We start from the raw sequence: 24,566 nt of genomic DNA on the forward strand, positions 1-24,566 counted from the left end.
AGACAGACAGACACAGAGATACAGACAGACACAGAGATACAGACAGACAGACACAGAGATACAGACAGACAGACACAGAGATACAGACAGACAGACACAGAGATACAGACAGACAGACACAGAGATACAGACAGACAGACACAGAGATACAGACAGACAGACACAGAGATACAGACAGACAGACACAGAGATACAGACAGACAGACACAGAGATACAGACAGACAGACACAGAGATACAGACAGACAGACACAGAGATACAGACAGACAGACACAGAGATACAGACAGACAGACACAGAGATACAGACAGACAGACACAGAGATACAGACAGACAGACACAGAGATACAGACAGACAGACACAGAGATACAGACAGACAGACACAGAGATACAGACAGACAGACACAGAGATACAGACAGACAGACACAGAGATACAGACAGACAGACACAGAGATACAGACAGACAGACACAGAGATACAGACAGACAGACACAGAGAGACAGACAGACAGACACAGAGAGACAGACAGACAGACACAGAGAGACAGACAGACAGACACAGAGAGACAGACAGACACAGAGAGACAGACAGACACAGAGAGACAGACAGACACAGAGAGACAGACAGACACAGAGAGACAGACAGACACAGAGAGACAGACAGACACAGAGAGACAGACAGACACAGAGAGACAGACAGACACAGAGAGACAGACAGACACAGAGAGACAGACAGACACAGAGAGACAGACAGACACAGAGAGACAGACAGACACAGAGAGACAGACAGACACACATTGGGAGAGAGACAGAGCAACACCCGGGTACTACAGCTAGTTTTATTTATTTTATATATATATATATATATATATATATATATATATATATAATTTTCTTTATCGTTCCTATGGGAGACCCAGACATTGGGTGTTTTAGCTTCTGCCTCCGGAGGACACACAAAGTACTACACTCAAAAGTGTAGCTCCTCCCTCTGAGCTTATACACCCCCTGGAGAACCAGATCTAGCCAGTTTATCGCTTTGTGTTCAGGAGGCATACATCCACACATGCATTCTCATCTGATTTTTCATTTTTGGAAAGAGTTTGAAGAAAAGCGGGTCCAAGTCTGGACCCCCGGCATGTCCCTTCTCACCCCACTGTGTCGGCGGTGTTGTTAAGGTTGATTCCAGGGCTGGAGCCTTACATGCCGTGCTCCTTCACCATCCCTCCTGGGCTCTGGCTTGAAGTGGGAGCCAGCACGGTCTCCATGCTTGGCAGGAGACCGGTCTCCATCCGCAGCCCTTCAGGATCCTGCTGGACGGAGCACTCATCCCCAGGGACTTGGAACCCTGCGTCTCAGCAAGCTAAGTACCTGAGACGTTTATATATGGGGGTTCCTTGTACTTTATTGTTGGGGGAGAGTGTGCTGAGTGATTTTTGTGACATTTCCGGCGGGTTCTCTGGCTGTCGCCTGAGAACCGCGCCGATGGTGCCTGTGCGCCGGCCGCACCGCTCAAATTTAGGCCCCAGCTTCGCCGGAGGCCTACTTTCGGTTTCACTGCCCTCGCATGTCATTCATGCAGAGGGACAGTGCGGCTCCGCCCAGCGGCCGTTCTGCACAGGGGAGGGACACTCCTCACTGAGTTCATGTCTCCTCCCCTGTAGATCTCTTTGGCCCTCCAGATCCCGCTCTCAGAGTGAGTCCCGCCCCCTCTCTTCACTCCGGCGCCATTTTCTCAGCGTTCTTCCCTGCGATCAGCGCTGGCTGCAGCATCCCTGCTGAGGTGCTTGGGGGTCCAGGCTTTGGGATCTGGAGGGCACACAAACCGCTCCAGCGGTCTGGTAAGCCACAACCTCCGATTGTGGACCTTCTGTATATACTCTCTGGGGGTCTTTCTGGCAAGAGCCCCCACTTCAGCAGCATGTCTCACACGAGGAGCAAGGCTCCAAAGCTGTATTCAGTATGCACTGCATGTAAGCTCCTATTGCCTGAACCGAGCACCTATCCACATTGTGATGCCTGCTCTAACCTGACGATGCCTCAGCCTGGAATCTCCCCCCCCAGTGGTCTCTCAGGCTGCTCCGGTCCCTGTGGCTGAAACCCCGGCTTGGGTAGAATCCTTATCTAGGTCCATCTCCCAGTCTTTTGCCGACTCCATGGGACAGCTGTCCCGGACTTTGCTGAACATGCATCCGCCCCCTTCACAGGGTGCCTCTGCTGCTAGGGCTCTCTCAGCGCAGCTCACAGAGGATTCATCATCTGGTCCCAGACCCCGTCCTCCTAAAAGGAGACGCAGGGCTCCCTCTCCTTCCTCGTCCCGCGGCTCTGTTTCAGACACTGACTCGCGGGACGAGGAGGATGCCTTTACAGGGGGCTCGGACGCTACCTCCATGTTCCCCATTGATCTGTCCGAAACCGACTCAGATGTTAGTGATTTGATTGCGTCCATTAATTCTGTACTGGACCTCAATCCGCCAGTATCAGAGGAGCAACCCTCTCTGGCAGAAAAGCACCAGTTTACCTCGCCTAAGAGGACAAAGAGTGTGTTCTTTAACCACTCCAGTTTTCAGGCCACTGTGACCAAGCCCAGGGCCTGTCCTGACAAACGCTTCCCAAAGCGTGGTTCTGATGACCGTTTTCCCTTTCCACCTGAGGTGGTCAAGGAGTGGGCTCATTCACCAAAGGTAGACCCTCCGGTGTCTAGGCTATCAGCCCGGACTGTTGTGTCGGTGGCTGACGGCACCTCACTTAAGGCTTCCACTGACTGCCAGGTTGACCTTCTGGCCAAATCTGTATATGAAGCTGCGGGGGCCTCGTTCTCCCCAACTTTTGCAGCAGTGTGGGCTCTCAAAGCCATCTCTGCTTCTCTGGAGGAGATGCATTCCCTCACCAGGGAATCTGCCTGAAATGGTTGCCTTAACGTCCCAAGCTTCAGCTTTTTCATCCTATGCCATGTCTGCCATGCTGGAGGCTTCTCACCGCATTGCGGTGGCTTCTGTTCATTCCCTCGCTATCCGCAGGATATTGTGGCTTCGAGAGTGGAAGGCAGATGCTTCCTCAAATAAGTTCCTTGCTGGACTCCCTTTTGCTGGGTCCAGGCTGTTCGGTGAACAGCTGGATGAAATTATTAAGGAGGCTACTGGCGGGAAGAGTACTTCCATGCAACAAACCAAAACCAGGAAACCTGTACAGGGTAGGAACCAGTCGAGGTTTCGTTCCTTTCGTTCCTCCAACTGGTCGTCCTGTAAGCCCTCGGCCTCGTCCACTAACTCAGCCAAGGACCAAAAATCCAACTGGCGCACAAAAGCGCGTCCACAGAAGACCGTAGGAGCTGCTGCCACTAAGGCAGCCTCCTCTTGACTATCTGTCCGCGCCAGCAACGTCCTTAGTCGGTGGCAGGCTCTCCCACTTTGGCGACGTGTGGTTTCAACACATCTCCGATCAGTGGGTGCGGGATATCATCTCCCACGGCTACAGGATAGAATTCTCTTCCAGCCCACCAAACAGATTTTTTCTCTCTACTCCCTCCTGCTCCAAGGCCGCCGCCTTCTCTCAGGCCGTGGCATCCTTGCAGGCCAACGGGGTAATTGTACCGGTTCCCGCCCGGGAACGGTTCAGAGGTTTCTACTCAAATCTCTTCCTAGTCCCCAAAAAGGACGGTTCCTTCCGGCCCATCCTGGATCTCAAGCTTCTCAACAAGCATGTTCAGGTGAGGCATTTTCGCATGGAGTCTCTGCGATCAGTCATTGCCTCTATGACCCAAGGGGATTTCCTGGCATCCATCGACATCAGAGATGCCTATCTGCATGTGCCAATTGCAGTTTCACACCAGCGTTGGCTACGTTTTGCAATCGGAGAGGAACATTTCCAATTCGTGGCTCTCCCCTTCGGGTTAGCCACGGCTCCTCGAGTATTCACCGAGGTCATAGCAGCAGTGGTTGCGGTTCTGCACCTCCAGGGGTTGGCAGTGATTCCTTACCTGGACGACCTTCTGGTCAAGGGTCCATCCAGCGCAGACTGTCAGCGGAGTGTCTCGCTCACTCTCGCCACTCTAGCCCAATTCGGGTGGCTTGTCAATCTGCCCAAATCCACTCTGACTCCGACCCAGAGGCTCACGTACCTAGGGATGCAATTCGAGACTTTGCCGGCACTTGTGAAGTTGCCCTTAATCAAACAGCAGTCCCTCCAACTGGCGGTGCGCTCTCTGCTGAGGCCCCGCCGTTATTCCATCAGGCACCCTGATGCAGGTGCTGGGTCAGATGGTGGCGTCAATGGAGGCTGTTCCCTTTGCCCAGTTCCATCTGCGTCCCCTGCAGCTGGACATTCTCTGCTGTTGGGACAAGCGGCCTTCCTCCTTACACAGTTAGTGGCTCTGTCGCCACAGACCAGGAGCTGTCTTCAGTGGTGGCTTCGACCCCTCTCCCTGTCCCAAGGGCGCTCCTTCCTGGCCCCGTCCTGGGTGATCCTCACCACGGATGTCAGTCTATCCGGCTGGGGAGCGGTATGTCTCCACCACCGAGCGCAGGGCACTTGGACTCCGTCCGAGTCAGCCCTCTCGATCAATGTGCTGGAGATCAGAGCTGTGCTTCTAGCTCTCGTAGCTTTTCACCACCTATTGGCGGGCAAGCATATCCGAGTCCAGTCAGACAACGCGACAGCGGTTGCCTACATCAATCACCAAGGCGGGACACGCAGCCGCCTGGCAATGTTGGAGGTTCAACGCATCCTTCAATGGACGGAGGACTCCAAGTCCACCATATCCGCAGTCCACATCCCTGGCGTGGAAAACTGGGAAGCAGATTATCTCAGCCGTCAAACCGTGGACAGTGGCGAGTGGTCCCTGCATCCGGCAGTGTTTCAGTCAATCTGCTGCAAGTGGGGCACTCCGGAAGTGGACCTAATGGCATCCCGTCACAACAAGAAGGTTCCGGTTTACGTGGCTCGCTCCCACGATCCTCAGGCCTTCGCCGTGGACGCTCTGGTTAAAGACTGGTCCCAGTTTCGTCTGTCCTACGTGTTTCCCCCTCTAGCTCTCTTGCCCAGAGTTCTGCGCAAGATCAGAATGGAGGGCCGTCGAGTCATCCTCATTGCTCCGGACTGGCCCAGGCGAGCTTGGTACCCAGACCTGCTCCATCTGTCCGTAGAGGTGCCGTGGCATCTTCCGGACCATCCAGACCTTCTCTCACAAGGTCCGTTTTTCCGCCAGAATTCTGCGGCTCTCAGATTGACGGCGTGGCTCTTGAGTCCTGGATCTTGACGGCTTCTGGTATCCCCCCTGAGGTCATCTCCACTATGACTCGGGCCCGGAAGTCTTCCTCTGCCAAGATCTATCACAGGACTTGGAGAATTTTCCTGTCCTGGTGTCGCTCTTCTGGCCATCCTCCTTGGCCTTTTTCCTTGCCGACCCTTCTGTCCTTTCTACAGTCCGGTCTGCAGCTGGTACTGTCCCTCAACTCTCTCAAGGGACAAGTCTCTGCTCTGTCAGTGCTGTTCCAGCGGCGTATCGCCCGGCTGGCTCAGGTCCGCATCTTCTTGCAGGGCGCGTCTCACATCATTCCGCCTTACCGGCGGCCCTTGGATCCCTGGGACCTCAATTTGGTTCTCACGGTTTTGCAGAAACCCCCCTTTGAGCCTCTTAGGGAGGTTTCTTTGTTTCGTCTTTCACAGAAAGTGGTCTTTCTAGTGGCCATAACTTCCCTCAGGAGAGTCTCTGATTTGGCTGCGCTCTCTTCGGAGTCACCTTTTTTGTTTTTTCATCAAGACCAGGTGGTTCTTCGTCCGACTCCGGACTTTCTCCCTAAGGTGGTTTCTCCTTTCCACCTTAACCAGGACATTACCCTACCTTCCTTTTTGTCCGGCTCCTGTTCATCGCTTTGAGAAAGCGTTGCATACTCTGGATCTGGTGCGGGCGCTCCGGATCTGTGTCGCACCGCTGCTCTTAGGCGGTGCACCTCTCTTTTTGTGCTAACCACAGGTCGGCGTAAGGGCCTCTCTGCTTCTAAGCCGACCTTAGCCCGTTGGATTAGGTCAACCATTTCGGATGCCTACCAGTGTTCTCAGGTGCCTCCCCCGCCGGGGATCAAGGCACACTCGACCAGAGCTGTCGGTGCCTCTTGGGCTTTCAGGCACCAGGCTACGGCTCAGCAAGTCTGTCAGGCTGCCACTGGGACTAGCCTGCATACCTTTTCAAAGCACTACCAAGTGCATGCTCATGCTTCGGCAGATGCGAGCTTGGGCTGACGCATCCTTCAGGTGGCTGTCGCCCATTTGTGAAGTTAGGCTCCGCCTACTTCTTAGTTTTTCTGTTTATTCCCACCCATGGACTGCTTTTAGACGTCCCAATGTCTGGGTCTCCCATAGGAACGATAAAGAAAAAGAGAATTTTGTTTACTTACCGTAAATTCTTTTTCTTATAGTTCCGTATTGGGAGACCCAGCACCCTCCCTGTTGCCTGTTGGCAGTTTCTTGTTCCGCGTGTTATCACCGGCTGTTGTCATGGACAGAGTCTCCGGTTGTTCCGGTTCTTGCTCTGTTTTTACTTGTGGGTGGCTATTCTCCTTCAGCTTTTGCACTAAACTGGCTAGATCTGGTTCTCCAGGGGGTGTATAAGCTCAGAGGGAGGAGCTACACTTTTGAGTATAGTACTTTGTGTGTCCTCCGGAGGCAGAAGCTAAACACCCAATGTCTGGGTCTCCCAATACGGATCTATAAGAAAAAGAATTTACGGTAAGTAAACAAAATTCTCTTTATTCTACATACACACACACACTAGAAGGTTGCCCGATTCTAACGTATCGGGTAGTCTAGAATGTGTATGTAGGGTAGCAGATTGAATAATAATATAGCAAGTCTTGAATAATGGTTCATTTCTTGCTCGTTGGTCTCCCGCTGTGCAGCACGCATCGGCGTATTTGACAGTGAGAGACCAACGATCTGAATGGGCAGGGTAACTATGCAATTGGGTAACTATGCAAAGCGCTTTGCTTAGTTACCCGATGTGTACCATGGTTACCAGCGTACGCCGGCTCAAGCACACATGTGCCGGGGAGGCGGGGGTAAGGTGGTACTATGGTACACATTGGGTAACTAACGAAAGCGCTTTCCATAGTTACAGGATTGTGTACCATTTGTTACCAGCGTACGTCGGTAAGCTGATAATCATGGTACACATCGGGTAACTAAGCAAAGCGCTTTGCATAGTTACCCAATTGCATAGTTACCCTGCCCATTCAGATCGTTGGCGTCTCCGTGTGGGTCGAGGAATGCGTGCGGGGGGACGGGGCCAGGGCGAGCATCCAATGCGTGAGGGGGCGGGGCCTGGCCAAGCGTCCAATGCGTGCAGGGTGCCGGGGCGAGCGGCCAATCCATGAGGGGGGGGCCAGGGCAAGCCAAGCGGCCAATCCGTGCTGGGGGGCGGGGCCATGCAGAGGCCAACGGCCAATCCGCTGGTTGTCACCGTAAGGACACAAGTTTGGAGCAAGACAGACAGAATAAGATATATATATATATATATCTCTCTCTATATATATATATATATGTATATATCTATATATATCTATATATAATATATATATCTATATATATCTATATATATATCTCTCTATATATATAGATATATATATATATATATATATATATATATATATATATATATATATATCTATATATATCTATATATCTATATATATCTATCTTAATCTCTTAATAAGAAGCACATGAAATATATATATATATATATATATATATATAATATAAACAATATGTATATAAATTATATTTATATATATATATATATATATATATATATATATCTATATATATAATTGCCTTATTCTGTCTGTCTGTCTGTCTGTCTGTTCATGCTCCGAAATTGTGTCCTTACGGTGACACAAAGCTGATTGGCCGCTGGGCTCGCCATGGCCCCCGCCCCCCCCACACGGATTGGCCTCTCGCCCCGGCTCTCTGCAGGCCCCGCCCCCTCACGCAATCCACGCTCGCTCTGGCCCAACTGACACGGAGCCCCGATTCCCAGGTGAGTACACACACACATCACATCACACTCACTCTCACACTCACACTCACTCTCACACACACCTCACACATCACAACATGCTGGGATATCTCTTGCTTCTACACCGGCTCCGTCAGGATCCCGGCAGCGCCACACATAACCTTGCGATGCTGGGATCTTCACGGAGGCCGTGAAAGCTGGTAACCATTATACACATCGGGTAACTAAGGTCCCTTAGTTACCCGATGTGTATCATAGTTACCAGTGTACACCGGCTCGCACTCACTCTCATACACACCTCACACACACATCACATCGCATCCACACATCAAGGTCCTGCAGCTGCGGAAAATACAGACACATAACAGCACACACACACACACATACACACACAAATCAGATCACACTCACACACACCTCACACATCACATCGCATCCAAATACTCACAACATCCTGGGATATCGCTTGCTTCTCGCCTCGATACTGTGCTGTTGTGATCTTCCAGGACCTGCCGGAGGATCACATGGCCAGAAGCATGTGATATCCCCGGATGTTGTGAGTATAAGCGCGTATGTGCGATATCGTCAGTGTCTGTGTGTGTGAGTGGATGCGATCGGGTGTGTGTGAGTGGATGCGATCGGGTGTGTGTGAGTGGATGCGATCGGGTGTGTGAGTGTCGGCAGAGGAGCACGGCGTGCTGGAGGAGGCTGGGAGCAGAGACGCTGATCATGGGGAAGGCTGGGAGGAGAGAGGCTGATGCTGGGGGAGGCTGGGAGGGGGAGGCTGGGACGAGGGAGGCTGATGCTGGTGGAGGCTGATGCTTGGGGAGGCTGATGCTGGGGGAGGCTGGAAGGAGAGAGGCTAATGCTGGTGGAGGCTGATGCTTGGGGGAGGCTGATGCTGGGGGGAGACTGGGAGGGGAAGGCTGATGCTGAGGGAGGCTGGAGGAAGGAGGCTGGGAGGAGAGAGGCTGATCCTGGGGAAGGCTGGGAACGGGAGGCTGATGCTGAGGAGGCTGATGCTGAGGGAGGCTGGGAGGGGAAAGCTGATGCTGGGGAAGGCTGGGAGGACGGAGGCTGGGAGGAGAGAGGCTGATCCTGGGGAAGGCTGGGAAACGGGAGGCTGATGCTGGGGAAGGCTGATGCTGAGGGAGGCTGGGAGGGGAAAGCTGATGCTGGGGAAGGCTGGGAGGACGGAGGCTGGGAGGAGAGAGGCTGATCCTGGGGAAGGCTGGGAGAGGGAGGCTGATGCTGGAGGAGGCTGGAAGGAGAGAGGCTAATGCTGGTGGAGGCTGATGCTTGGGGAGGCTGATGCTGGGGGAGACTGGGAGGGGAAGGCTGATGCTGAGGGAGGCTGGAAGGAAGGAGGCTGGGAGGAGAGAGGCTGATCCTGGGGAAGGCTGGGAACGGGAGGCTGATGCTGAGGGAGGCTGATGCTGAGGAGGCTGGGAGGGGAAAGCTGATGCTGGGGAAGGCTGGGAGGAAGGAGGCTGGGAGGAGAGAGGCTGATCCTGGGGAAGGCTGGGAACGGGAGGCTGATGCTGGGGAAGGCTGATGCTGAGGGAGGCTGGGAGGGGAAAGCTGATGCTGGGGAAGGCTGGGAGGACGGAGGCTGGGAGGAGAGAGGTTGATCCTGGGGAAGGCTGGGAGAGAGAGGCTGAATCTGGAGGAGGCTGGAAGGAGAGAGGCTGATGCTGGCGGAGGCTGATGCTGGGGAGGCTGGGAGAGGGAGGCTGATGCCTGAGGGAGGCTGGGAGGAGGGAGGGCTGGGAGAGGTAGGCTGAGAGAAGAGAGGCTGATGCACACACACACACACGCGCGCACTGCACAACACACCACACACACACACACACACACACACACACACACTGGGAACCACAAACAACTGCCCTACACAGGACACCCACACACACAGACAACGCTGCACACACACAACACCCAACACACAAACACCGCGGCACACACAAATATACGCACATACCGCACAACACACACATTGCACAAAACATACCTCCCCCCAAAACACACCACACACACACAAACCACGCAACACACACACAACGCTACAGACACACAGCGCTCCACAAACAACGTAACACACGCAACACACATACAACACTGCTCTCACCCCCCGTCACACCCAGACAACACCCAGAACATGTACAGCGCCCTACACAAACACTTGGTAACTACAGACAACAACATCTCTCTCTATATATATATATATAATATATATATATATATATATATAGTATATATATATATATATATATATATAACAAAAATCATACATGAACTACACAATACGTAAATTCTAGAATACCCGATGCGTAGAATCGGGCCACCTTCTAGTATATATATATATATATATATATCTATATATATAGATATATATATATATATCTATATATATATAATATATATATATATATATATATATATATATATATATATATATATATATATATATATATATATATATATATATATATATATATATATATTTCATGTGTTTCTTTAGAAAATAATTTCTGCTCAACGGTATGACATCGCTGACTACTATGAGGTCTGTTGGGAAATGCTAAGCTTGTTTCCTTTTTCATAGCTGGGCGGAGGAGCGCACAGCCGGATCCTTGCTGATGGCATGACTCGTGGACCAGTTATCAGGTTGCCTTCAGCCTGTGAAGCTGCTGAGGTTAAAAGCTGGCTTGACAGTCCTGAGGGGTTTAAAGTTATAAAAGACACCTTTGATAGCACAAGCAGGTAGGTGAATTAATATATTATATAATTTATTGCTGTACACATCATAGCTATGCACCGTGCTGATTACTGCTATTGTGAAAACATGGGACAATCTTGCCTATGGTTTGCAGAAATACTTCTTATGTGATTTTCCCAAAATAGGGTAATATAAGTCTAATCGCTGAGCAGACCACTACTGGGACCCCCACAGATGACTAGAATATTTCTCCCAAGTGGCTTGTTCCTCTGCACATGACCATAGAATTGAGAAGATAGAATTGATTAGGGTTGAGCATGTGTCCTGTCACTCCACTGATTGTCTATAGGGGCTGAAGGAGTTACAGGAGAATACAGCGATCGGCTATCTGAGTCCTATAGCTTTTGAATGGAGGTGCACTATGCCTTTTTTATGTAAATTATTTTTATTTATTTTAACAAAAAAACAAAACCTCTTTTTCACCTATAATGGACTTTTTATGCATATTGCAGTAAAACTAATTGACTTATTTCTATTATGGTAGCAATTAGTGATTAGTAAGTATGATGATAATATATGTAGTACATGGCAGTCCCACTGCTCGGGTAAGGCCTAAGACACACGGCGAGAAACTGTGCGAGTGGAGTGTGATAAAACATTGCATTCCACTTAGATAAAACATTGCATTCCACTTAGACCAATATTAACCTGTATGTCAGCACTCGGCACCCATGAGCGATTTATTTTTCTCAGCCCTAATCGGACCGAGAAAACAATCGTAGCATGCTGCGACTGTAATGCGAGACTTTCTCTCGCACCCATTCAAGTGTGTGGGGGCGAGAGAAAAATCGCACTGTACTCACAGTACACCGGTGTACCACAAGTGCAGGGCCAAGAATGGCAATAGCCAGCTACGGAGGAGAGAGGGAGATAAATCCCTCCCGCCCCTCCTCAGAGCCGGCCCGCCCCCCCGCAGCTGAGGTCCGCTCCCACGGTCTGACCTCAGTTGCAGGGACATTAGCATGACACTCTGCTCTGCTGTAATGCCAACGTGAGCCGAGTGTCATGCGAGGGGATTGCAGTAGTGCCCCCGTGTGGCCCCAGCCTGAGAGGCTTTCCTGCAGGACCATGTTCAGTGACCACTCCTGCTATTTGTGTTGTTATCCAAACCTTCCCTCTTTAATCATCTTATTTACTGCAGGTTTGCTCGTCTTGGGAGACTTCAGACCAGTGTAGCCGGACGAAACCTATATATTCGCTTCCAGTCTAAAACAGGAGATGCTATGGGAATGAACATGATTTCAAAGGTAAACTGCCTTGTCTACTGGTAAAATTGTAACTCTTCTTGTTTGTATGTTTTTTGCGCACTGACATTTTCTTCAGCGCTCTATTGGGGAGACCCAGACGATTGGGGTATAGCTACTGCCCTCTGGAGGCCACACAAAGCACTACATCAAAAGTGCAAGGCCCCTCCCCCTCTGGCTATACCCCCCCCGTGATATCACGGGTTCCCCAGTTTTAGCTTTTGTGTGCGAAGGAGGTCAGACATTCCATGCATAGCTCCACAGATTTTAGTCAGCAGTAGCTGCTGACTATTTCGGATGGAAGAAAAGAGGACACATATAGTGTCCCCAGCATGCTCCCTTCTCACCCCTGGATGGTGTTGTAAGGTTGAGGTACCTATTGCTGGTACAGGGCTGGAGCCTGACATGCTGTTTTCCTTCCACATCCCCTGGTAGGGCTCTGTGGAAGTGGGATCCTGCCGGCCTCTCAGCTCTGACGCCGGGCTCCATCCACAGACCCATTAGAACCTGATGGAGACGGAGCAGGAGTACGATCAGGGACAGGCCCTGCATCATACAGGTACTCTGTGTCCCCGGCAGGCACAGACACACTCCGGGCTGGCTGGGTGTTGTAGTGCGCCGGGGACCGCAACGTTGGAGCTAGTGTCCCTACAGATTACTGGGGGATTGTTTGTGTATGGGAACGCAGCGCCGACCCCCTCTGGACCGGGCGGCGCTGCTGTGACTTGTGGTGCGCCGGGGATCCGCCGTCCGCGCTTTTACGGCGGCGGCGGTTATAAATTGAGTCCCCGGCTTTTTGGGCCTAGGAGCCGGCAGCTCCGATTCGTTCCCGCCCCCACCCTGTCATTCAGGGTAGGGGAGAGACGCTGTTCGCTAGCAGCGACGAGGGCTGGAGCCTGATTTACATGCTCCAGCCCTCACACTAGGCACAGAGGGAAGCAGGCTTCCCGCTCTTAGCCAGGAACGCCCAGGGCCCGCCCCCCTTCCTCTCAGGACGCCGGCAGCCATTACATGCAGTCTGGCTGGAGGAAGGACGCAAGGCTCTGGGAGACCTGGACTAGGGGCTATCTGGCGACCACACACCCGCTTTTTAAGCGGGCGGTAAGCGATTTTTCTGTGCTGGTCCCTCTAGTGCCTCACGGTGTATCGGTGTACTGTGTACAGATATATAGATATTGTTTTTCTTGCACTGTGAGGTCGCTTCTGGCTGCTCTCCCAGATCACTCTGTGGAAGCAGCAACATGCCATCCTCAAAACGCAAGGCTGCCAAGGCCTGGGCTGTGTGTACTGCGTGTGCTGCATGTGGGGCTGATCTACCAGCAGGCTCCCATTGTGTGCAATGCTCCGACCCGGTGCTGCTTCGCCAGCCGGAGTCAGGAGAGGTAGTGACCCAGGCTGAGACGCTTGTAAGTTCTGCCCCGGTGACAGGGACAGACTTTGCAGTTTTTGCTGATAATATGTCTCTGTCTATGGCAAAAATCCTTGAAACCTTGCAATCTATGCATGGGGCTCAATCTTTGGGCACGGCGAGGCCTCTGTCCTCAGGTCCCCCTCACTTGGAATTAATCCAGCCCACAGGGGGGTCCCCGGCTTCACAGGCCGAGGATTATGACTCAGATGATAGCCCCAGCCACCCTAAGCGAGCTCGCTGGGAAAGACCCTCGACGTCATCACACTGCTCAGGGTCTCAGCGCAATCAGTCTCCCTGTGATGTGTCTGATGAGAGTGATCAGGAATCCATTCCTGGAACCCCTCTCAACCTGGATACCCCTGATGGGGATGCCATGGTAAACGACCTTATCTCAGCCATCAATAGGCTGTTGGATATTTCTCCCCCAGCCCCTTCAGCAGAAGAGGCAGCGGCAGAGCAGGAGAAGTTTCGTTTCCTTTATCCCAAGCGTAAATTGAGTGCTTTCTTGGATCACTCTGACTTCAGAGAATCAATCCAGAAGCACGACGCTCACCCAGAAAGGCGTTTCTCTAAACGATCTAAAGATACGCGTTTCCCTTTCCCCCCTGAGGTGGTCAAGCGCTGGACACAGTGTCCAAAGGTAGACCCCCCGATTTCCAAACTCGCAGCTAGGTCCATAGTTGCAGTGGAGGATGGCGCTTCACTTAAAGATGCCAATGACAGACAGATGGACCTTTGGTTAAAATCTGTCTATGAAGCTATCGGCGCGTCGTTTGCTCCGGCATTCGCAGCCGTATGGGCACTCCAGGCTATTTCAGCTGGCTTAGCAAAAGTGGATGCTATCATACATCCAGCAGTGCCGCAAGTGGCGCATCTTACCACGCAGATGTCGGCGTTTGCGTCTTACGCTATCAATGCGGTCCTAGAATCTACCAGTCGCACCTCAATGGCGTCCGCCAATTCGGTAGTTTTGCGCAGAGCCTTGTGGTTAAAGGACTGGAAAGCAGATGCTGGTTCCAAAAAATGTTTAACCAGTTTGCCTTTATCTAGAGATAGACTGTTTGGCGAGCCATTGGCTGATATCATTAAGCAGTCCAAGGGTAAAGACTCCTCTTTACCACAACCCAGAACAACCAAACCTCAGCAGAAAAAGTGGCAGCAGAGGTTTCAGTCCTTTCGAGGTTCGGGCAAGACACCATTTACCTCGTCCAAAGGGACTCAGAGGACGCAAAGAAACTCAGATTCGTGGCGGGCTCACACGCGCCCCAAGAAAGCAAATGGAGGTACCGCTTCCAAAGCGGCTACCTCATGACTTCCAGCCCCCTCCCTCCGCATCGCCGGTCGGGGGCAGGCTCTCCCGCTTTTCCGGCATTTGGATGTCACAGGTCAAAGACCGGTGGGTGACGGACATTTTGTCTCGCGGGTACAGAATCGAGTTCAATTCTCGTCCTCCAGCTCGGTTCTTCAGAACCTCCCCACATCCAGACCGAGCAGATGCTCTGCTGCAGGCGGTGGACTCCCTAAGAGCGGAAGGAGTGGTGATCCCAGTCCCTCCTCAGGAACAAGGGCAAGGGTTTTACTCCAATCTCTTTGTGGTTCCAAAAAAGGACGTCTCGTTCCGTCCTGTTCTGGACCTAAAACGGCTCAACAAACATGTGCACGCCAGGAAGTTCCGGATGGAAACCCTGCGTTCTGTCATTGCCTCAATGTCCAGAGGAGACTTCCTTGCCTCAATAGACATCAAAGATGCTTATCTCCACGTGCCAATTGCTACAGAACATCAACGTTTTCTACGTTTTGTGATAGGAGACGACCATTTTCAGTTCGTAGCTCTGCCATTTGGTCTGGCGACAGCCCCACGGGTCTTCACCAAGGTCATGGCGGCGGTGGTAGCAGTCTTGCACTCTCAGGGACACTCGGTGATCCCTTACCTAGACGATTTATTGGTCAAAGCTCCCTCTCAAGAGGCATGTCAGCACAGCCTGAATGCTACGCTGGAGACCCTACAGTCTTTCGGATGGATCATCAACTTTCCAAAGTCGATCCTATCACCGACTCAATCACTAACGTATCTTGGCATGGAGTTTCATACTCTAGCAGCGATAGTGAAGCTTCCGCTGAACAAGCAGCGGTCACTACAGACAGGGGTGCAATCTCTTCTGCAGGGCCAGTTGCATCCCTTGCGGCGCCTCATGCATTTCCTAGGGAAGATGGTGGCAGCCATGGAAGCAGTTCCCTTTGCGCAATTTCATCTGCGCCCACTTCAATGGGACATTCTCCGCCAATGGGACGGGAAGTCAACGTCACTGGACAGGAAAGTCTCGCTTTCCCAGACGGCCAAGGACTCCCTACAATGGTGGCTCCTTCCCACCTCATTGTCTCAGGGAAGATCCTTCCTGCCCCCATCCTGGGCAGTAGTCACGACAGATGCGAGTCTGTCAGGGTGGGGAGCGGTATTTCTCCACCACAGGGCTCAGGGGACGTGGACTCCGCAGGAGTCCACCCTTCAGATCAATGTTCTGGAGATCAGAGCAGTGTATCTTGCTCTACTGGCCTTCCAACAGTGGCTGGAAGGGAAGCAGATCCGAATCCAATCGGACAACTCCACAGCGGTGGCATACATCAACCACCAAGGAGGGACGCGCAGTCGGCAAGCCTTCCAAGAAGTCCGGCGCATTCTAATGTGGGTGGAGGACACAACATCCACCATATCCGCGGTTCACATCCCAGGCGTAGAAAACTGGGAAGCAGACTTCCTCAGTCGCCAGGGCATGGACGCAGGGGAATGGTCCCTTCACCCGGACGTGTTTCAGGAAATCTGTCGCCGCTGGGGAGTGCCGGACGTCGACCTAATGGCATCCCGGCACAACAACAAGGTCCCGGCATTCATGGCGAGGTCGCGCGATCAAAGAGCTCTGGCGGCAGACGCCTTGGTTCAAGATTGGTCGCAGTTTCAGCTCCCATACGTGTTTCCGCCTCTGGCGCTCTTGCCCAGAGTGCTACGCAAGATCAGATCCGAGTGCAGCCGCATCATACTCGTCGCTCCAGACTGGCCGAGGAGGTCGTGGTATCCGGATCTGTGGCATCTCACGATCGGTCGACCGTGGTCACTGCCAGACCGACCAGACTTACTGTCCCAAGGGCCGTTTTTCCATCAGAATTCTGCGGCCCTGAACCTGACTGTGTGGCCATTGAGTCCTGGATCCTAGCATCTGCAGGATTATCTCAAGGAGTCGTTGCCACAATGAGACAAGCTAGAAAGTCGAATTCGGCTAAGATCTACCACAGAACGTGGAAGATTTTCTTATCCTGGTGCTCTGCTCAGGGAGTGTCTCCCTGGCCATTTGCATTGCCCAAGTTTCTTTCCTTCCTGCAATCGGGGTTAGAAAAGGGCTTGTCGCTCAGCTCCCTTAAAGGGCAAGTTTCGGCACTATCCGTGTTTTTTCAGAAGCGTCTAGCACGTCTTTCTAAGGTGCGCACGTTCCTGCAGGGGGTCTGTCATATTGTGCCCCCGTACAAGCGGCCGTTAGATCCATGGGATCTGAACAGGGTACTAGTTGCTCTCCAGAAGCCGCCCTTCGAGCCTCTGAAGGAAGTTTCCTTTTCTCGGCTGTCACAGAAAGTGGCGTTTCTTGTTGCGATCACATCGCTTCGGCGAGTGTCTGAGCTGGCAGCTCTGTCATCCAAGGCTCCCTTCCTGGTGTTCCACCAGGACAAGGTAGTGCTGCGCCCTATTCCGGAGTTTCTCCCTAAGGTCGTATCCTCTTTTCATCTTAATCAGGATATATCCTTGCCTTCTTTTTGTCCTCATCCGGTTCACCGGTATGAAAAGGACTTACGTTTGCTAGATCTGGTGAGAGCACTCAGAATCTACATTTCCCGCACGGCGCCCATGCGCCGTGCCGATGCACTTTTTGTCCTTGTCGCTGGTCCGCGCAAGGGGTTGCAGGCTTCTAAAGCCACCCTGGCTCGATGGATCAAAGAACCAATTCTAGAGGCCTACCGTTCTGCGGGGCTTCCGGTTCCTTCAGGGCTAAAAGCCCACTCAACCAGAGCCGTGGGTGCGTCCTGGGCATTTCGTCACCAGGCTTCGGCTCAACAGGTGTGCCAGGCAGCTACCTGGTCCAGTCTGCACACTTTCACCAAGCATTATCAGGTGCATACCTATGCTTCGGCGGATGCCAGCTTAGGTAGAAGAGTCCTGCAGGCGGCAGTGACACCCCCGTAGGGGAGGGCTGTTTTGCAGCTCTAACATGAGGTATTTCTTTACCCACCCAGGGACAGCTTTTGGACGTCCCAATCGTCTGGGTCTCCCAATAGAGCGCTGAAGAAGAAGGGAATTTTGTTACTTACCGTAAATTCCTTTTCTTCTAGCTCTTATTGGGAGACCCAGCACCCGCCCTGTTGTCCTTCGGGATGTTGTTTTGTTGTTTGCGGGTACACATGTTGTTCATGTTGAACGGTTTTTCAGTTCTCCGATGTTATTCGGAGTTAATTTGTTTAAACCAGTTATTGGCTTCCTCCTTCTTGCTTTGGCACTAAAACTGGAGAACCCGTGATATCACGGGGGGGGTATAGCCAGAGGGGGAGGGGCCTTGCACTTTTGATGTAGTGCTTTGTGTGGCCTCCAGAGGGCAGTAGCTATACCCCAATCGTCTGGGTCTCCCAATAAGAGCTAGAAGAAAAGGAATTTACGGTAAGTAACAAAATTCCCTTCTTCTTTGTCGCTCCATTGGGAGACCCAGACAATTGTTTTTAGACAATTGGGTGTATAGCTTCTGCCTCCGGAGGCCACACAAAGTATTACACTTAAAAGTGTAAAGCCCCTCCCCTTCTGCCTATACACCCCCCGTGCATCACTGGCTCCTCAGTTTTTATGCTTTGTGGAAGGAGGCACACATGCACGCATAGCTCCACAAATTAGTCAGCAGCAGCTGCTGACTATATCGGATGGAAGAAAAGAGGGCCCATACAGGGCCCCCAGCATGCTCCCTTCTCACCCCACTCTGGTCGGCGGTGCTGTTAAGGTTGAGGTACCCATTGCGGGTACATAGGCAGGAGCCACATGCTGCTTTCCTTCCCCATCCCTTAAGGGCTCTGGGTGAAGTGGGATCCTAATCGGTCTCCAGGCACTGGGACCGTGCTCCCTCCGCAGCCCCTGGGCAATCTGCTGGACAGGAGCCGGGTATCGTCAGGGACAAGGCCCTGCTACTGTGAGGTACTCTGTGTCCCCTTGGGGACCGCGCATGGAGCGCTTGTGCCATACACGCTGCAGCACTGCTGGGTGTGTTAGTGCGCCGGGGACTACCGCGCTGACCGCGCTTATTTGCCGGCCGCGCTTATAACTTTAGTCCCCGACTTTTGCGGCCTAGTACCGCATATTCCCGCCCCCAGGCCTGCCAGTCAGGGGAAGGGCGGGACGCTGCACAGGACGTCAGCGCTGAGGGCTGGAGCATACTTTGTATCCTCCTCCCCCCTCACTGAGCACCGTGGGGCACCAGATTCCCGCACTTTCTAGGGCACGCCCACGGCCCCCTCCTTCTCACAGAACGCCGGCAGCCATTCCTGTCAGCACATCTGAAGCTGGAGAGGAGAGCCTATATATGCTTATATGCTATACATTTACACTGTACGGTCGCACTGTTGATTTTTGGCTATATACCCTCCTGGATTGTACTCAGAGGAGACAACAGCATGTCGTCCGCAAAAAGCAAGGGTGCCAAAGCACAGGCTTACTTTGCAACCTGTACCTCATGTGCGGCTATACTACCGGCAGGTTCCACCGACCCTCATTGTGTGCAATGCTCGGCCCCTGTGGCACTTACTCAGCCGGAGCCTCTGCTACTGGTGGCCCAAGTGGAACCACCTGCTACCACTGTCCAGGTGACAGGGACGGAGTTTGCAGTATTTGCTGACAAACTTTCTGAGAGTATGGATAAATGGTCTGCTAAGATACTAGAAGCCTTGCAGTCCAGACCGGTAACTCAGGCCCCGGGCACTGTTGAATCATTGACCCCAGGCCCCCCTCGGTCGGAGCAGCAAAGTGCTCCTGGGGTGACTCATAGGTCCCAGGGTGAGGTCTCTGACACGGACCGCAGTCCCAGACCGCCTAAGCGGGCTCGCTGGGAAATTCCCTCGACTTCATCACACTGCTCAGGGTCTCAGCAGGAGGACTCTCTGGACGATGAAGCGGAGGTGGCAGATCAGGATTCTGATCCTGAGGCCGCTCTCAACCTAGATACACCTGAAGGAGACGCCATAGTGAATGACCTTATAGCGACCATCAATCAGGTGTTGGATCTTTCTCCCCCAGCTCCTCCAATTGAGGAGTCAGCTTCTCAGCAGGAGAAATTCCGTTTCAGGTTTCCCAAGCGTACAATGAGTACGTTTCTGGATCACTCTGACTTCAGAGAGGCAGTCCAGAAACACCGAGCTTGTCCAGATAAGCGCTTTTCCAAGCGCCTTAAGGACACACGTTATCCCTTTCCCCCTGACGTTGTCAAGGGTTGGGCTCAGTGTCCCAAGGTGGATCCTCCAGTCTCCAGACTGGCGGCTAGATCCATAGTTGCCGTGGAAGATGGGGCTTCACTCAAGGATGCCACTGACAGACAGATGGAGCTCTGGTTGAAATCCATCTATGAAGCTATCGGCGCGTCCTTTGCTCCGGCATTCGCAGCCGTATGGGCACTCCAAGCTATCTCAGCGTGTCACTCGCAGATTAATGCAGTCACACGTGCATCTGCTCCGCAGGTGGTGTCCTTAACCTCTCAGGCGTCGGCGTTTGCGTCCTACGCCATTAATGCTGTCCTGGACTCTGCGAGCCGTACGGCGGTAGCATCCGCCAATTCGGTGGCAGTCCGCAGGGCCATGTGGCTACGTGAATGGAAGGCAGACTCTGCTTCCAAAAAGTTCTTAACCGGTTTGCCGTTTTCTGGCGACCGCCTGTTTGGTGAGCAATTGGATGAAATCATTAAACAATCCAAGGGAAAGGACTCATCCTTACCCCAGTCCAAACCAAACAGACCTCAACAACGGAAGGTACAATCGAGGTTTCGGTCCTTTCGGCCCGCGGGCAGGTCTCAATTCTCCTCATCCAACAGGCCTCAGAAGGATCAGAGGAACTCCGATTCATGGCGGTCTAAGTCACGTCCTAAAAAGACCGCCAGAGGAACCGCTCCCAAAGCGGCCTCCTCATGACTTTCGGCCTCTTCACACCGCATCCTCGGTCGGTGGCAGGCTCTCCCGCTTTTGCGACGCCTGGCTGCCACAGGTAAAACACCGTTGGGTGAGAGACATTCTGTCTCACGGTTACAGGATAGAGTTCAGCTCTCGTCCTCCGACTCGATTCTTCAAAACATCTCCGCCCCCCGAGCGAGCCGATGCTCTTCTTCAGGCGGTGTGCACTTTGAAGGCAGAAGGAGTGGTGATCCCTGTTCCTCTTCAGCAACAGGGTCACGGTTTTTACTCCAACTTGTTCGTGGTGCCAAAAAAGGACGGATCCTTCCGTCCTGTTTTGGACCTAAAACTGCTCAACAAACACGTAAAAACCAGGCGGTTCCGGATGGAATCGCTCCGCTCCGTCATCGCCTCAATGTCCCAAGGAGATTTCCTAGCATCAATCGACATCAAAGATGCTTATCTCCACGTACCGATTGCACCAGAGCATCAGCGCTTCCTGCGTTTCGCCATAGGGGACGAACACCTTCAGTTCGTGGCACTGCCTTTCGGCCTGGCGACAGCCCCACGGGTCTTCACCAAGGTCATGGCAACAGTAGTAGCAGTCCTGCACTCTCAGGGACACTCGGTGATCCCTTACTTAGACGATCTACTTGTCAAGGCACCCTCTCAAGTGGCATGCCAACACAGCTTGAACATTGCTCTGGAGACTCTCCAGAGATTCGGGTGGATCATCAATTTCCCAAAGTCAAATCTGACACCGGCCCAATCACTGACATATCTTGGCATGGAGTTTCATACTCTCTCAGCGATAGTGAAGCTTCCGCTGGACAAACAGCGTTCACTACAGACAGGGGTGCAATCTCTCCTTCAAGGTCAGTCACACCCCTTGAGGCGCCTCATGCACTTCCTAGGGAAGATGGTAGCAGCAATGGAGGCAGTTCCTTTTGCGCAGTTTCATCTGCGTCCACTTCAATGGGACATTCTCCGCAAATGGGACAGGAAGTCGGCGTCCCTCGACAGGAACGTCTCCCTTTCTCAGGCAGCCAAAACCTCCCTTCGGTGGTGGCTTCTTCCCACTTCATTGTCGAAGGGGAAATCCTTCCTACCCCCATCCTGGGCGGTGGTCACGACGGACGCGAGTCTTTCAGGGTGGGGAGCGGTCTTTCTCCACCACAGGGCTCAGGGTACCTGGACTCAGCCAGAGTCCTCCCTTCAGATCAATGTTCTGGAGATAAGGGCAGTGTATCTTGCCCTAAAGGCGTTCCAGCCGTGGCTGGAAGGCAAGCAGATCCGAATTCAGTCGGACAACTCCACAGCGGTGGCATACATCAACCACCAAGGCGGAACACGCAGTCGGCAAGCCTTCCAGGAAGTCCGGCGGATTCTGCTATGGGTGGAAGCCACAGCCTCCACCATATCCGCAGTTCACATCCCGGGCGTAGAAAACTGGGAAGCAGACTTTCTCAGTCGCCAGGGCATGGACGCAGGGGAATGGTCCCTTCACCCGGACGTGTTTCAAGAGATCTGTTGCCGCTGGGGGATGCCGGACGTCGACCTAATGGCGTCCCGGCACAACAACAAGGTCCCGACATTCATGGCACGGTCTCAAGATCACAGAGCTCTGGCGGCAGACGCCTTAGTTCAGGATTGGTCGCAGTTTCAACTCCCTTATGTGTTTCCTCCTCTGGCACTGTTGCCCAGAGTGTTACGCAAGATCAGGTCCGACTGCCGCCGCGCCATCCTCGTTGCTCCAGACTGGCCGAGGAGGTCGTGGTACCCGGATCTGTGGCATCTCACGGTGGGCCAACCGTGGGCACTACCAGACCGACCAGACTTGCTGTCTCAAGGGCCGTTTTTCCATCTGAATTCTGCGGCCCTCAACCTGACTGTGTGGCCATTGAGTCCTGGATCCTAGCGTCTTCAGGGTTATCTCAAGAGGTCATTGCCACTATGAGACAGGCTAGGAAACCAACGTCCGCCAAGATCTACCACAGGACGTGGAGGATATTCTTATCCTGGTGCTCTGATCAGGGTTTTACTCCCTGGCCATTTGCCTTGCCCACTTTTCTTTCCTTCCTTCAATCCGGATTGGAAAAGGGTTTGTCGCTCGGCTCCATTAAGGGACAAGTCTCAGCGCTCTGTGTTTTTTCAGAAGCGCCTAGCCAGACTTCCACAGGTACGCACGTTCCTGCAGGGGGTTTGTCACATAGTCCCTCCTTACAAGCGTCCGTTAGAACCCTGGGATCTGAACAGGGTGCTGATGGCTCTTCAAAAACCACCTTTCGAGCCAATGAAGGATATTTCTCTTTCACGCCTTTCACAGAAAGTGGTCTTCCTAGTAGCAGTCACATCACTTCGGAGAGTGTCTGAGCTAGCAGCGCTGTCATGCAAAGCCCCTTTCCTGGTGTTTCACCAGGACAAGGTGGTTCTGCGTCCGGTTCCGGAATTTCTCCGTAAGGTGGTATCCCCCTTTCATCTCAATCAGGACATCTCCTTACCCTCTTTTTGTCCTCATCCAGTTCACCAATGTGAAAAGGATTTGCACTTGTTAGATCTGGTGAGAGCACTCAGACTCTACATTTCTCGTACGGCGCCCCTGCGCCGCTCGGATGCACTCTTTGTCCTTGTCGCTGGCCAGCGTAAAGGGTCACAGGCTTCCAAATCAACCCTGGCTCGGTGAATCAAGGAACCAATTCTCGAAGCTTACCGATCTTCTGGGCTTCCGGTTCCCTCAGGGCTGATGGCCCATTCTACCAGAGCCGTGGGTGCGTCCTGGGCTTTGCGGCACCAGGCTACGGCTCAGCAGGTGTGTCAGGCGGCTACCTGGTCGAGCCTGCACACTTTCACGAAACACTATCAGGTGCATACCTATGCTTCGGCAGATGCCAGCCTAGGTAGGCGAGTCCTTCAGGCGGCGGTTGCCCACCTGTAGGAAGGGGCCGTTTTACGGCTCTATTACGAGGTATTATTTTACCCACCCAGGGACTGCTTTTGGACGTCCCAATTGTCTGGGTCTCCCAATGGAGCGACAAAGAAGGGAATTTTGTTTACTTACCGTAAATTCCTTTTCTTCTAGCTCCAATTGGGAGACCCAGCACCCGCCCCTGTTTCCTTCGGGCTGTTGTTATTTGTGTACACATGTTGTTCATGTTGAATGGTTTTCAGTTTTCCGAACTTCCTTCGGATTGAATTACTTTAGACCAATTTATAGGTTTCCTCCTTGCTTTTGCACCAAAACTGAGGAGCCCGTGATGCACGGGGGGTGTATAGGCAGAAGGGGAGGGGCTTTACACTTTTAAGTGTAATACTTTGTGTGGCCTCCGGAGGCAGAAGCTATACACCCAATTGTCTAAAAACAATTGTCTGGGTCTCCCAATTGGAGCTAGAAGAAAAGGAATTTACGGTAAGTAAACAAAATTCCCTTCTTATATCTTGGTACAGGGCACCGAAAAGGCTCTTTCTAGATTACAAGAGGAATTTCCTGAGCTACAAGTTCTTGCCGTTAGTGGTAACTACTGTACTGACAAGAAACCGGCCGCAATCAACTGGATAGAGGGCCGGGGGAAATCTGTCGTGTGTGAAGCTACTATACCAGCAAATGTGGTGCGAGAGGTAAGAATTGAACACTTTGCTATTGCTCCGTTTTTGTTTTTGGTTTGTATATGCGCAGGAGTCAGTTTTTCTTCTGAGTGGCTAAAATGATTGTACAAGATTTGCACAATCTTGACTGATTATGAGCTGCAATTGGAGAGCAGGGGAAAATATTGTGGGGTTTTTTTGTTTTTTTTTCTAATGTACAACTTCTCTAAGGCCACTTGCACACGTTTCAGTATTTGGATATTTTTCCTCAGTCTTTGTGGCCAATACCAGGAGTGGGACAATCAGAGGAAAAGTATAATTTGTATAAACATAACAAAATGTATAAACATGAGCACCAATTCT

The 24,566-nt window shown here is 52.3% G+C and overlaps 1 protein-coding gene across 4 annotated transcripts in view; it reads left to right on the top strand.

The window, feature by feature from the left end:
- HMGCR (3-hydroxy-3-methylglutaryl-CoA reductase) overlaps positions 1-24,566 on the top strand; it is a 72,433-nt gene that overhangs the window by 36,468 nt on the left and 11,399 nt on the right. For all 4 annotated transcript variants that reach the window (XM_075325441.1, XM_075325463.1, XM_075325448.1 and 1 more), the window contains exons 14-16: positions 10,617-10,774; positions 11,932-12,037; positions 24,066-24,236. In XM_075325441.1, the coding sequence (XP_075181556.1) occupies positions 10,617-10,774; positions 11,932-12,037; positions 24,066-24,236 (435 nt within the window). The remainder of the gene's footprint in view (positions 1-10,616; positions 10,775-11,931; positions 12,038-24,065; positions 24,237-24,566) is intronic.

The sequence above is a fragment of the Anomaloglossus baeobatrachus genome, chromosome 1, assembly GCF_048569485.1.
Source record: "Anomaloglossus baeobatrachus isolate aAnoBae1 chromosome 1, aAnoBae1.hap1, whole genome shotgun sequence".
Classification (NCBI taxonomy): domain Eukaryota; kingdom Metazoa; phylum Chordata; class Amphibia; order Anura; family Aromobatidae; genus Anomaloglossus; species Anomaloglossus baeobatrachus.